At 52.2% G+C, this 13,361-nt stretch overlaps 1 protein-coding gene across 1 annotated transcript in view; it reads left to right on the top strand.

Annotated features, from left to right (window-relative positions):
- LOC118219211 (protein piccolo-like) overlaps positions 1 to 13,361 on the top strand; it is a 103,725-nt gene that overhangs the window by 24,891 nt on the left and 65,473 nt on the right. Inside the window, exon 5 of the mRNA XM_035402207.1 lies at positions 10,795 to 11,205. Within this exon, the coding sequence (XP_035258098.1) occupies positions 10,795 to 11,205 (411 nt within the window). The remainder of the gene's footprint in view (positions 1 to 10,794; positions 11,206 to 13,361) is intronic.

The following is a 13,361-nucleotide window of genomic DNA, read 5'->3' on the forward strand; positions in this document are numbered from 1 at the left end:
TATCTGGGACTCTGGGTAATCTCTGAGGTGGGTATGTTATCTGTGCGGTTTATCTGGGACTCTGGGTAATCTCTGAGGTGGGTATGTTATCTGTGCGGTTTATCTGGGACTCTGGGTAATCTCTGAGGGTGAGTGAGCGGCAGGTCCCCGGCTTCCCCGGCTTTAATTAAAGGGGAGGGATGGCAGTGCGCCAGGGCCCGCGCTATTCCTCCACAGCTTTGCCCGTCGTCCTCCTCAGGGACGCATTTTCCAGCCCATTCAGGGGCTGCAGGCGCAGCAGCCCGAATGCCCAGCTCAGGGCTGCCCAACCTTGCTCCTGGAGACCTACCACCCTGCAGGCTTTCACTCCGACCCTAATTTGGCACACCCGACCCTACTAATTAGCAGCTCAGCGAGATCCTCTAGCTGTAGTACGAGGTGTGGCTTTGCTAGGGTTGGAGTGGAAACCTACAGGACGGTAGATCTCCAGGAACAGGGCCCGGGCAGCCCCCCGGTACAGCCGGAGGAACATTCCGGATCGCCGCGACAGCGTTTATCTGCTGTGTCTTGTGCTTTAAATGCTCAGCGAGACGACAGGAGCGCAGGAGCCGGCCAGAAAATGAGCGCGCCCCGCGCGGAGAAGCACCTCGACGAGCCGCGGACCGCCCGCGTTAAACCTAGAGGAACGTGAGATTTTGGGGGGGAAGCCGGGTAGGGCGAGGACGCGGGCGCTGTGGCCGTTCGAAGCGTCGCAGAAAAAAACCGCGGCCTCGAACGGTCTTTCGTTAGCGCTGCGGGGGGGAAATCGAGACGGGCGAATTTCAAAACCCCGGCCTTCGTTGAGCGCGAAGCAACATTACATTACATTACATTACATTACAGGCATTTAGCAGACGCTCTTATCCAGAGCGACGTACAACAAGTGCATTAGTTCAAGGTGCAGAGGTACAAAAGAAACACACTAGAGTGAAGTAAAGATCGTAGTGCCAGAAGTGACCACATAGATCAGGACTCCAACCCTGTGTAGAGTAACCTGTTCAGCAACAAAGCGGATAAATAAGAATGAGCGTGAATCCCACGCTGGGTCCTTAGCTCTTAAAACGGAGGCGACAGTTGGGAAAGCGAGCCTCGGCCCCCCCCGCGCGTGGGCGGCGTCACGAAACTGTCTGTGGCGGGTTTTCGGTGGGGGGGGGCGACACTCTTCGTTCAGAACACCCGTCGAGCCTCTTCCGCCAACACCGCTGGACCCGATCGTGGCGGCACTCATCGCCATGGCGGCGGCGCTCGTCGTCACGGCGGCGAGGGTCAGACGCGACAGTGAGCCGCACGTCCGCCCGCGAGCGCGGGGCGATGGGACTGCGCGAGGGTTCGTAACGGAAAGAGAGTGAGAGAGGAGAGACGTAGAAAAAGAAAGAGTATTCCCACACTGTAAAACTCTCTTTCTGAGTACCGCCTCCCCCCCCCCCCCCCACGCGTCCGCGGCTCGCTGTCCATCACAGAGGACGCAGTGAGCTCACGCGCGTACGGGGGGGGAGGGTAATCCACCCCAGGCCCTAGCCCCGCTCGTATATTCACTTGGCAAGAAGTACACTTGTAATGGTAGGGCAGGGCAGGGCAGTACTGTTATCACTGCGCGCTGGCTTTCTCCACCAATCCCTTTTCCCCCTTTTCCCTGCTGTGACACGTCCTCCTTGGCAAGAAGTACACTTGTAATGGTAGGGCAGGGCAGGGCAGTACTGTTATCACTGCGCACTGGCTTTCTCCGCCAATCCCTTTTCCCCCTTTTCACCTGCTGTGACACGTCCTCCTTGGGTCGCTTGGAAGCATTTCCCTTTAAAAGAAACAGCGAATGGAATTCCGGAACGAGAACTGCACAGTTAGTTCTGTTTGAACCGGAGCCTTCGGAAAGGAAAAATAGCACGTAACATATTAGCTTTCTCGGTTGATTCCTGTAAGAATCATTTTTGTGCGGGTCCTGCCAAGATCCCTTTCTTACCGCTAAGACCACAAATCCAGAGCTTTGGCAACGAAAGGGGAAGAGTGGCATTTCAGATTACCTCGCTGACGCTTAGCGGAGTCGTCCACGCTAAATTAAACGTTGGCAAAAAAGATATCGCTTTTTTTTTTTTTTTTTTTTCCCAAATAACGCCTCTACCCTGAATGTTATAAAGGCTTTTGTGTCAGGCTGAAGCAGTGAACTGTGAGTGTGAGCGGGAATTTCGGCAAAGGTATTTCAGTCTCTCTCTGTCTGCTCCGTTAACTTGAAGACCAGAGCTCGGTGATTATGGGCGATTCTCATGAACGGCGGGTTTACGTTGATAAACAACACGCTGAGAGCAGGCTTTCCGACCGCTTTTGCCGTTTTTTTTTATTCAAACGTTTGACTTCGCTGCCCGCTTCAAATTCGAGATACGGGCGTGTGGTAAACGTGAGGTCGTGAGGCTGATGACGCCGTGGATTTATGCCGAAAAGAGGCACAGCGCGATATTGCTTTAAAAGTGAGCGGCGCTCACGATCAGAGGAGCGGCCTGCACCTGAAGTGTGCGGGTCTGCTTGCGTCGCGGCGCCTGCGACACGCGTGATCTGCCGTGTGATTGGCTGCCGGTCACAGTTCCCGGGGACGGTCGGAGCGAAAGCTATTGTGCATAACCTAACCATATTGTCCTTTTTAAATAAACAGTGTTGCTTTTTAAGCACCCCTTGTGCGCAGGAACAGATTATTATTTTGGCCAGGCAAAGCCGCGATTATGTCGTCAGGTCTTCTCTTTTATTGCCGTTAACTTTGCAGCAGTAGTGGTTTTCCGACTCTTGTTTCTGGAGATCTGCCGGCCTGCAGGCTTTCACTCCAACCCTCATTTGGCGCAGCTAACTCTACTAAGTAGCAGCTCAGTGAGAGCTCTAGCTGTTGAAGGAGGTGTGGCTTTGTTAGGGTTGAAGTGAAAACCTACAGTACAGTAGATCTCCAGGAGCAGGGTTGGGCAGCCCTGCTCTAGCTGTTGAATAAGATGCACTTTGTTAGGGTTGAAGTGAAAACCTACAGGGCGGAAGATCTCCAGGAACAGGGTTGGGCAGCCCAGCTCTAGCTGTTGAATAAGATGCACTTTGTTAGGGTTGAAGTGAAAACCTACAGGGCGGAAGATCTCCAGGAACAGGGTTGGGCAGCCCAACTCTAGCTGTTGAATAAGATGCACTTTGTTAGGGTTGAAGTGAAAACCTACGGGATGGTAGATCTCCAGGAACAGGGTTGGGCAGCCCTGCTCTAGCTGTTGAGTGAGGGTGTGCATTTGTTAGGGTTGGAGTGAAAACACACAGGACAGCAGACCTCCAGGAACAGGAACAGGATTTGGGAACAGTAAGCAGACAGTAAATTATGGAATCCCATTGGTTGGTGGGGATACTCTGACTGAAGTAGCTCCATCATGGCCTGCTGTTACACAGTAGTCTTGTTTTAGACTGCAGAGTGTTTAGTGTCCCCGGTCTCAGAAGACGTGCATCAGAGAAACCAGTGCTTCATCTGATGGGCTTTGCTTTATTTTTCCAGATACACAATTCATCTCTATTTGTGTGTGTGTGTGTGGAGGGGGTGGGGGGGAGGAGGGGAGGGGGGGGGGTGCTGGAGAATGGAGAAACTGAGAAATGGAAAAATCTGGTGAAGCATATGGTCGCGGGCAGCGTCCTCTGCATTTTGAACATTTTTCCCCGTCTCTGTCGTGTCCCGGGGTGGGAGCGCGTGCTCATGTTTCCCTTCAGCCCGTTAGGGACTGCAGTCTGAGCGCTGGACGCAGAGGTAGCGGGCAGTGACTGCGGGCGTGGTCGCGGGGCCTCTGTCCGAGCGCGACCGGCGGGCCCGAATCGGCGAATCGGGCCCGAATTTTTTTACGGTGACCCGTTACTCGCGCGTTTGAACCGTTCCGGTTCACGCGCTCTTCTCCAGGGCAAAGCCCCACAGCGACCCTGCGACCCCGCAACCCCAGTGACCCCTGCTGGGGTTTCACCCCACGGCCTCTTCAAACTCAAGGTTCCCCAGCCTCCTCTGCTAACAGACGACAGGCAGCCGGCCTTGTGTTTCGGGGGAAGAGCCAGAGCTGCGCGCACCGGATGTTCGGATAAGCGCGGCTCGCGTGCTCCGCCGCTGATTGGACAGTCCTGTGCGGAGCGAGGCACGCGGACCGCGGGCGAGCGCGACGCTAAACGTGGGACGAGCGCGGCGCTAACTCTGGGACGAGCGCGGCGCTAACTCTGGGACGAGCGCGGCGCTAACTCTGGGACGAGCGCGGCGCTAACTCTGGGACGAGCGCGGCGCTAACTCTGGGACGAGCGCGGCGCTAACTCTGGGGCGAGCGCGGCGCTAACTCTGGGGCGAGCGCGACGCTAACTCTGGGAGGAGCGCGGCGCTAACTCTGGGGCGAGCGCGGCGCTAACTCTGGGGCGAGCGCTGCGCTAACTCCGAGGCGAGCGCTGCGCTAACTCTGGGACGCGCGCGGCGCTAACTCTGGGGCGAGCGCGACGCTAACTCTGGGAGGAGCGCGGGGCTAACTCTGGGACGAGCGCGGCGCTAACTCTGGAAGGAGCGTGGCGTTAACTCTGGGAGGAGCGCGGCGCTAACTCTGGGGCGAGCACGGCGCTAACTCTGGGGCGAGCGCGGCGCTAACTCTGGGAGGAGCGCGGCGCTAACTCTGGGCCGAGCTCTGCGCTAACTCTGGGGCGAGCGCGGCGCTAGCTCTGGGGCGAGCGCGGCGCTAGCTCTGGGCCGAGCACGGCGCTAACTCTGGGGCGAGCGCGGCGCTAACTCTGGGACGAGCGCGGCGCTAACTCTGGGAGGAGCGCGGCGCTAACTCTGGGGCGAGCGCGGCGCTAACTCTGGGACGCGCGCGGCGCTAACTCTGGGGCGAGCGCGACGCTAACTCTGGGAGGAGCGCGGGGCTAACTCTGGGACGAGCGCGGCGCTAACTGTGGGGCGAGCGCGGCGCTAGCTCTGGGGCGAGCGCGGCGCTAACTCTGGGGCGAGCGCGGCGCTAACTCTGGGGCGAGCGCGGCGCTAACTCTGGGACCAGCTCGGCGCTAACTCTGGGACCAGCGCGGCGCTAACTCTGGGAGGAGCGCGGCGCTAACTCTGGGGTGAGCGCGGGGCTAACTCTGGGACCAGCGCGGCGCTAACTCTGGGACGAGCGCGGCGCTAACTCTGGAAGGAGCGCAGCGCTAACTCTGGAAGGAGCGCGGCGCTAACTCTGGGGAGAGCGCGGCGCTAACTCTGGGGCGAGCGCGGCGCTAACTCTGGGGCGAGCGCAGCGCTAACTCTGGGGAGAGCGCGGCGCTAACTCTGGGGCGAGCGCGGCGCTAACTCCGGGGCGAGCGCGGCGCTAACTCCGGGGCGAGCGCGGCGCTAACTCCGGGGCGAGCGCGGCGCTAACTCTGGGAGGAACGCACGCGTTTGGATAGCCGGCGGCCCTGCACGTTGACTTCGTCCGAGTCCACGTGAGCGGACAAATAGAGAACGGAGGGAGGGAGGGAGGGAGGGAGGGAGTGAAAGAAACAGGGAGAGTAAGCCCGCAGGACAGCCTTTTAACTTCCTCATGCAGAAACTTATAGTACGCCCCCCCTTCTTGCTCTTTCTCTCTCTCTCTCTCTCTTTCTCTTTTCTTTCTCGCATGCACATGCACGCACACACGGACAAACACACAGACACACGCATGCAACAAGGGGCCAAAGCACATTTACACTCACAAATACATGAGTTGTGTATCTGTTTCTGTGAAGCCCCCTGCAGTATTCAGCCGAGGGCAGTCCTCTGCTCATACGCAGCAGGGAGACGCAGAAATGACTGGTCCAGTGACAGGACAGGACCGGTCAGACCAGGACCAGCCGTCCAGAGCTTAAAAAACATGCTGATGGCGTGGGGCGTGGGGCGTTGGGTGTGGAGAGAAAGCACCATTACCCCCCCCTGCCAGTCCCCCTCCACCAGTCCCCCTCTGCCAGTCCCCCTTCACCAGTCCTCCTCCTCCAGTCCCCCTCTGCCAGTCCCCCTCTGCCAGTCCTCCATGGCAGGCTGTGGTGGCGGGAGGCTTTGCGTGACTCTTCGGTGTGGGTTTGCTTATCGCTCCGCGCGCACAGAGGCGAGATTAATCCCACTCCAGCCGTTCGGTTCTCCAGAGCGAGAGTCTATAAGCCTGAGCTGCAGATGGCTTGGGTCGCATGTCTGCGGTACGTGGGTTAAGTCAGCAGTGGGCATCTTTCGCTCTACTTTCAGTGAAGCACGTAAACTGCCAGCTCTCTCTCTGTCTCTCTCTTTCTTGCTCTCTCTCTCTCTCCTTCTCTCACTCTGTCTCTCTCTCTGACTCTCTTTCTCTATCTGCATATATATATAAGATATATATATATATATATTAAAGCCAACATCATTTAAAAGTGGATGGGTGTTCAGCATGTACTGCATACGGAGTGAAAGAGCCTTCTCTGTGCTGATTTGGGCCCGTAGTTAAAAGCAGCTGCACGTGAAAGCTTTGCTAAGGACTCCAGTTTATTCCCTTCATAACTGATGAGTATAAACTAGAGATAAGAAAGAGTTAATGTGATGGGGGTCCCCATTTTTTACTGGGACCCCCATCACATTTTAGTTACCAGCTTGTGTAACTGATAAGATTTTTTTTTAAATCTCCCTCAGGAAAAGTCATCAATTGTTGGAATGATTTTGAACTACATACCGTATATATGTGTAATTTGTACAGACACCATTTTTTACTAATGTACTGTTATTATTATTATTATTATTATTATTATTATTATTATTATTATTATTATTATTATTATTATTAATAACCAAAGCTGAAGCACTGAGCGGTTGATCGCTGTGAGAGACTGTGACCCTGATATCTGGCCTGTCGTGGCCATTACGCTCCGAACAGGAACATGGGAGAAACACTTGGGAGAAGCGTTGGCAGTGACCCCGATGATGTCAGCGCTCTGCTTCCAGGCGATTGGTCGCGGGGTCGCCGTTACATAACGCTGACTCCGGCGCTATTAGTCGTGTGAAAGCCGGCCAAGGGCTGGCATTGCGATCCCGAAGCCCCCAGCCTTTCGTGTTTGACCTCAGGATTTACAGTTCCTTCAATCTGAGGACGGAGTGTAGCACAGTGGTTAAGGAATTGGGCTTGTAACCGAAAGGTCACAGGTTCGATTCCCGGGTAGGACGCTGCCGTTGTACCCTTGAGCAAGGTACTTAACCGAAATTGCTTCAGTATATATCCAGCTGTATAAATGGATACAATGTAAAATGCTATGTAAAAAAGTTGTGTAAGTCGCTCTGGATAAGAGCGTCTGCTAAATGCCTGCAATGTAATGTAATGTAATCTAAATGACGTGAACGCGTTGAATGCGACGAGCTGCGACGTTACAACTTTTAAACATTTTATTTCATTCGCGTGCAACCAGGCAGACGTCGAGGAGAAAAACGCGGAAACCGGGTTTCATAGAAAATGGCGACACAGCGGCGCGCGTTCGTTTCCCGTTCGACCGCAAAAATAGTCCTCGCCTTTGAGCTAACCGGGCAGGCTTTTCCGCGCGGTTCTCGCCCCCCCCCCCCCCCCCCCCCCCCCCCCCCCCCCCGCTCCTCTTCAGCCTGTGAACAGCGTCCCTCCTTCCTCGCTCGGCTCGGTCGCGCCGTTCGGCCTGGCTTCGGCTTCGCGCTTCGTCTGCGCGCGGGTTCCCGTTAGCGCGGGGGGCGACTGAGAGAGAAGAAGCCGCCCCCCCCCTCTCTCGCTCTCCTCGCTGGCGTGTCGGGGGGGGGGGGGGTGAGGAGGATCACGAAGGGCCGGGGACCTCGCTGGGCTCTCCTGCGTGTGATGGCCTCGGTGAGAGGCAGGGTCACGTGCCTTTTAAAAGCCCGTTTAGCTGAGATCTGAGTGTGTGTGTGTGCGTGTGTGTGCGTGTGTGCGTGTGTGTGTGTGTGTGTGTGTGTGCATGTGAGTGTGTGTGTGTGTGTATGTGTATGTGCGTGTGTGTGTGTGTGTGCATGTGAGTGTGTGTGTGCATGTGTGAGTGCGTGTGTGTGTGGGTGTGTGGGTGTGTGTGCGTGTGCATGCATGTGAGTGTGTGTGTGTGTGTGCGTGCATGTAAGTGTGTGTGTGTGCATGTATGTGTGTGTGTGTGTGTGTGTGTGTTTGCACTGATGATTCAGATGATTAGGTCGTGTTTTTTTGCTGGACTCTGATGGATGCAGTCGGTCATTTCCTGGGAGCCCGTGCCTGACGCCGCTGATTGCTGATGAGGATTAGCGTCCCGCTCGGCTGGCCGCGCACGCGAGCATTAGCGCTGCAGCCCTTCCCTCAGGGATCGGATCTGGTTTCACGCCAGGGGCCTCAGTCACCGCTGTTCACCGTACGATCAAACTCTATGGTCTCTCTTTACGAACTCTCAAACTCTATGGTGCCCCGCATCTCTCTTTACGTACGAGCTGAGCCGTGCGTGATTTTTTATCTGTGTTCTTTTATTTTCATTTTTGCCCCCTCTTTGGTTACAGATGTCATTCTCCCTCCATCTGGAGTAACCCAGGCGATGTTTGACATAACTGGAGAGAGTTCCATCTCACACACTGAATGGGCCAGGTATTCATTGCTGGAGGCCATTCATGACCTACGGGGATAGCCAGCCTTTTTTAGCCTTTAAAAGTACCGGGGCGACATAGCTCAGGAGGTAAGACCGATTGTCTGGCAGTCGGAGGGTTGCCGGTTCAAACCCCGCCCTGGGCGTGTCGAAGTGTCCTTGAGCAAGACACCTAACCCCTAACCCCTAACTGCTCTGGCGAATGAGAGGCATCAATTGTACAGCGCTTTGGATAAAAGCGCTATATAAATGCAGTCCATTTACCATCCTCTGCTGGTCCATCGTCTGTACCGGATATCATTTGAGAGGGCAGTGCGCTCGCATTCCCCCACAAGCTTTCTAAACATCTTCATTTCCCTTCTTTTTGACTTCATAATAAATGTACTTTCAGCAGTGAATGTAGCAGTTTATTTTCTTTATTTTTTTGAGCTGGTTCATGTGATTCCGCGTCTTATGCGCTGTTCCGTGCCAGTCGTTTCCGCTAGTCCGTGACGCGGATTCCCTCCCTTCCCCCCCCCCCCCGTGTCCTGTGTGATGTCACATCCTGTGCGTAAGCGTCTGTGGCTTGGCCTGTTTTTAGCTCTGGGGAAACAGGGATCCCAGGATTCTCCGGGATTTAGGATAAGCCGCCGCGGCGCACAGCCGGAGGCAGCGAGCGGGCTGTTACATCATCACCGCGCTCGGTCACCGCGTGCGCTGATGAAATCTCGCTCGCTCGCTCACGTCAGCGCGAAGCAGGGAGCGTGCAGGGCTTAGTACTGGGGCTGAGATAAATTACATTTGTGTGCGTGTGTGTACACGTGTCTGTGTGTGTGTGTGTGTGTGTGTGTGTGTGTGTACACGTGTCTGTGTGTGTGTGTGTGTGTGTGTGCATGTGTGTGTGTGTGTGTGTGTGTGTCTGTGTGTGCGTGTGTGTGCGTGTGTCTGTGTGTGCGTGTGCGTGTGTATGTGTGCGTGTGTGTGTGTGTGTGTGTGTGTGTGTGTGTGTGTCTGTGTGTGTGTGTGTGTGTGTGCGTGCGTGCGTGTGTGTGTGTGTCTGTGTGTCTGTGTGTGCGTGTGTGTGCGCGTGCGTGTGTGTGCGTGTGTGTGCTATAGTTATGAACACACTGTGCTGCTGTGTTGTTAAAAGCAGACCCCCTGCTTGTAGACAGAAGCAAGTGCAGTCAGCAGAATGATAATGCGTGAAGCAGTTAAAGGGATTTTTTTATCTTATTTGAGTTTTAATGTGTTTTTGATTAGCATTCATAGTTTTTCATTTTCAATGAAAGATATTTTAGATACAGAAGTTTATGACAACCAGCTGACTTTACAATAACACCCACATGTAACAGTGACTAACATGCACATTGCCATTTTTAGGTTTTTAGATTAAATTAGCTCGCTATGTCCCTGACTGTGTTTTTCACAATACTGTAATACATTATTTGTACATCAGTCCACAAACACATCAATACATCCTTTATCATTCGGTGATAAGTTTGTATAATAATGTGCAATTTTATGTGGTTTCTCCTCATTACCTTTTTTTCATTGGAGAAAATATTTTTACGTTCAAATATTTAGAAATAGAACAACTATTTACGACGAAGGACCAGAGCGTACTGTAGAGTGGCTGTCCGGGAAGCACAAATCTACACTGGAAGAAATGGCTCCATGAAACAATACTGAATGATAAGCTTTCGTCCTTGATATACGGTAGCTGCGATTGAGATGTACTTATGCCATTTTTAAAGTTACTGGAGCGAAAGTAACTAATTTTGCTCACTTTCTGAGTTTTTATGAAGCTGAGTTCTTCCCAGCTTGTAGGAGGACCTTCAGTTGCCCTCCAGAATTAAAAAAAAGATAATCATTTTCAATAGCTGAATGGTGCAATCAGTTAGAATGAGCAATCAATGATGGTGAAGACTGCTTCTGATAATTTACCGAAGACAAGCCTGGAAGGTGACTCCAGCCCAATCAGGCATTAAGTGCACGATGACTAATTGGGCTCAGAAGGAGGTAGTGCAAGTCTGTTTGTTTTTTTTGTACACAAAAAGTTATTTTAATTTTATATCTTCAAATTTCAACTTTGGTTTCAATTCACTTTGGCTTGAATAGTTCAATTTCCACAAGTCTAGCTGTTTGGAATTTAAAATTTGAATATTTACGTGAGAAGCGAATCTGTTCTTGAATGTTTTCAGTGTTAACATTGCTTTTGTCTTTTCACCTGTCTTTCAGAAAGAGTGGCTCTGTCTGAACTGCCAGACGCAGCGGGCCCTGGCAGGACAGCTGGGGGACATGGGCAGTATGCCCCCTCCGATGCCCGTGCCGACGAAACCGCAGCCGCCAGCCGGCACGGCACCCAAGAGCCAGCCTTCCCCCGCCAAGCAGCCGACCGCACCGGTCGTCGCGGCGTCCGCCCCGCCCAAACCTGCGCCCGGCCAACCAAAGACAGACCCGGCCAAGGCTGCCGCCCCGGCCCAGACCGTTCAGGCCCCTCCTCCGGAGAAGGGAGCAGCGAGGGCGGCCGCGGGCGACCACGCGCCACCACAGAAGCCCGGCGTGGCAGAAAGGCAGAAAGAGAACAGTGAAGTTGGAGTGGTAGAGACAGAAGATAAGAAAATGATGGCGGAAGCAACCAATCAGCAGGTAGCTCCAGAACCGGATACCAAATCAGACACAGAGACTGACAAGATGGAGGCTGTGTATGCTTCACCAGAGGTTATGCATGTAGCCTCATCACCTGCAGATAGGACACAAGAAGTTAGCACCCCAAAATTCAAAGAAGAGTATCCATTGTCAGACACTTCTGAACATATAGAGGACATGTCTGTCCTACCAGAACAAACAGAACATGCCATATTATCATCCCCAGGTTGTACACAAGAAGTTACCTCTCCTAAGGTTTTAGGACAGAACTTATTCCCATACACAGAGTCTAAAAACAGAAAGGATGATCTTGTCCCACCTGAACAGGAAACAGAGCATGCCATCCCGTCCTCCCCAGATGATATGCAAGTTATCATTTCTAATGTTGTAGAGGAGAACTCATTGCTTGATACAGTGTCTGAAAAGATAGAGGATGCTTCTGTGCCACCAGAACAGGAAGTAGAGCATGCCATCACATCCTCCCCAGATAATATGCAAGACGTTATCATTTCTAATGTTGTAGAGGAGAACTCATTGCTTGATACAGTGTCTGAAAAGATAGAGGATGTTTCTGTCCCATCGGAACAGGAAGTAGAGTATGCCATCTCATCCTCCCCAGATAATATGCAAGGAGATATCATTTCTAATGTTGTAGAGGAGAACTCATTGCTTGATGCAGTGTCTGAAAAGATAGAGGATGCTTCTATCCCACCAGAACAGGAAGTAGAGCATGCCATCACATCCTCCCCAGATAATATGCAAGGAGATATCATTTCTAATGTTGTAGAGAACTCATTGCTTGATACAGTGTCTGAAAAGATAGAGGATGCTTCTGTCCCACCAGAACAGGAAGTAGGGCATGCCATCTCATCCTCCCCAGATAATATGCAAGGAGATATCATTTCTAATGTTGTAGAGGAGAACTCATTGCTTGATACAGTGTCTGAAAAGATAGAGGATGCTTCTGTCCCACCAGAACAGGAAGTAGAGCATGCCATCACATCCTCCCCAGATAATATGCAAGGAGATATCATTTCTAATGTTGTAGAGAACTCATTGCTTGATACAGTGTCTGAAAAGATAGAGGATGCTTCTGTCCCACCAGAACAGGAAGTAGAGCATGCCATCACATCCTCCCCAGATAATGTGCAAGGAGATATCATTTCTAATGTTGTAGAGGAGAACTCATTGCTTGATACAGTGTCTGAAAAGATAGAGGATGCTTCTGTCCCACCAGAACAGGAAGTAGAGCATGTCATCACATCCTCCCCAGATAATATGCAAGAGGTTATCATTGCTATTGTTGTAGAGGAGAACTCATTGCTTGATGCAGTGTCTGAAAAGATAGAGGATGCTTCTGTCCCACCAGAACAGGAAGTAGAGCATGCCATCACATCCTCCCCAGATAATATGCAAGGAGATATCATTTCTAATGTTGTAGAGGAGAACTCATTGCTTGATACAGTGTCTGAAAAGATAGAGGATGCTTCTTTCCCACTAGAACAGGAAGTAGAGCATGCCATCACATCCTCCCCAGATAATATGCAAGACGTTATCATTGCTAATGTTGTAGAGGAGAACTCATTGCTTGATGCAGTGTCTGAAAAGATGGAGGATGTTTCTGTCCCACCAGAACAGGAAGTAGAACATGCTGTCCCCATGCTCCCAGATAATATGCAAGAAGACATTACCCATCTTAAATGTGAAGAGAACTCATTGCCAGAAAGAGAGTTGGAAAACATAGAGGATGTTGTTGTTGTACCAGAAAATGGTACACCCTCCCCAACCGATAGTTTGCAAGACTTAATAGCTACAGTTGTAGAAGAGGACACGCTCTTAGAAAACATTTCTTCTCTCCTGGAAAAAGAATTAGAGAATGCAACCATATCGCCCACAGATAGCACTCTAGAAGAAGTTAGCAATCCTAAAGTTTTAGCAGACAATTCTTTGCCTGATCGGGTGTCTGAACATGTAGAGGATGTTTCTGTCCCAGCTGAGCAAGAAATGGTGCGTGCCATTCCATCTTCTTCAGTTAGTACAGAAGGAGAAGTTAGCAGTCCTAAAGGTTTAGAAGAGAAACCATTGCCCGAACCACAAGAGAAGGAGCTTGAACTTGGTGAAGTACAGCCATTGAAAATGTCAACTGAAGTTGATGC

The sequence above is a fragment of the Anguilla anguilla genome, chromosome 19 (genome assembly GCF_013347855.1).
Source record: "Anguilla anguilla isolate fAngAng1 chromosome 19, fAngAng1.pri, whole genome shotgun sequence".
NCBI lineage: Eukaryota > Metazoa > Chordata > Actinopteri > Anguilliformes > Anguillidae > Anguilla > Anguilla anguilla.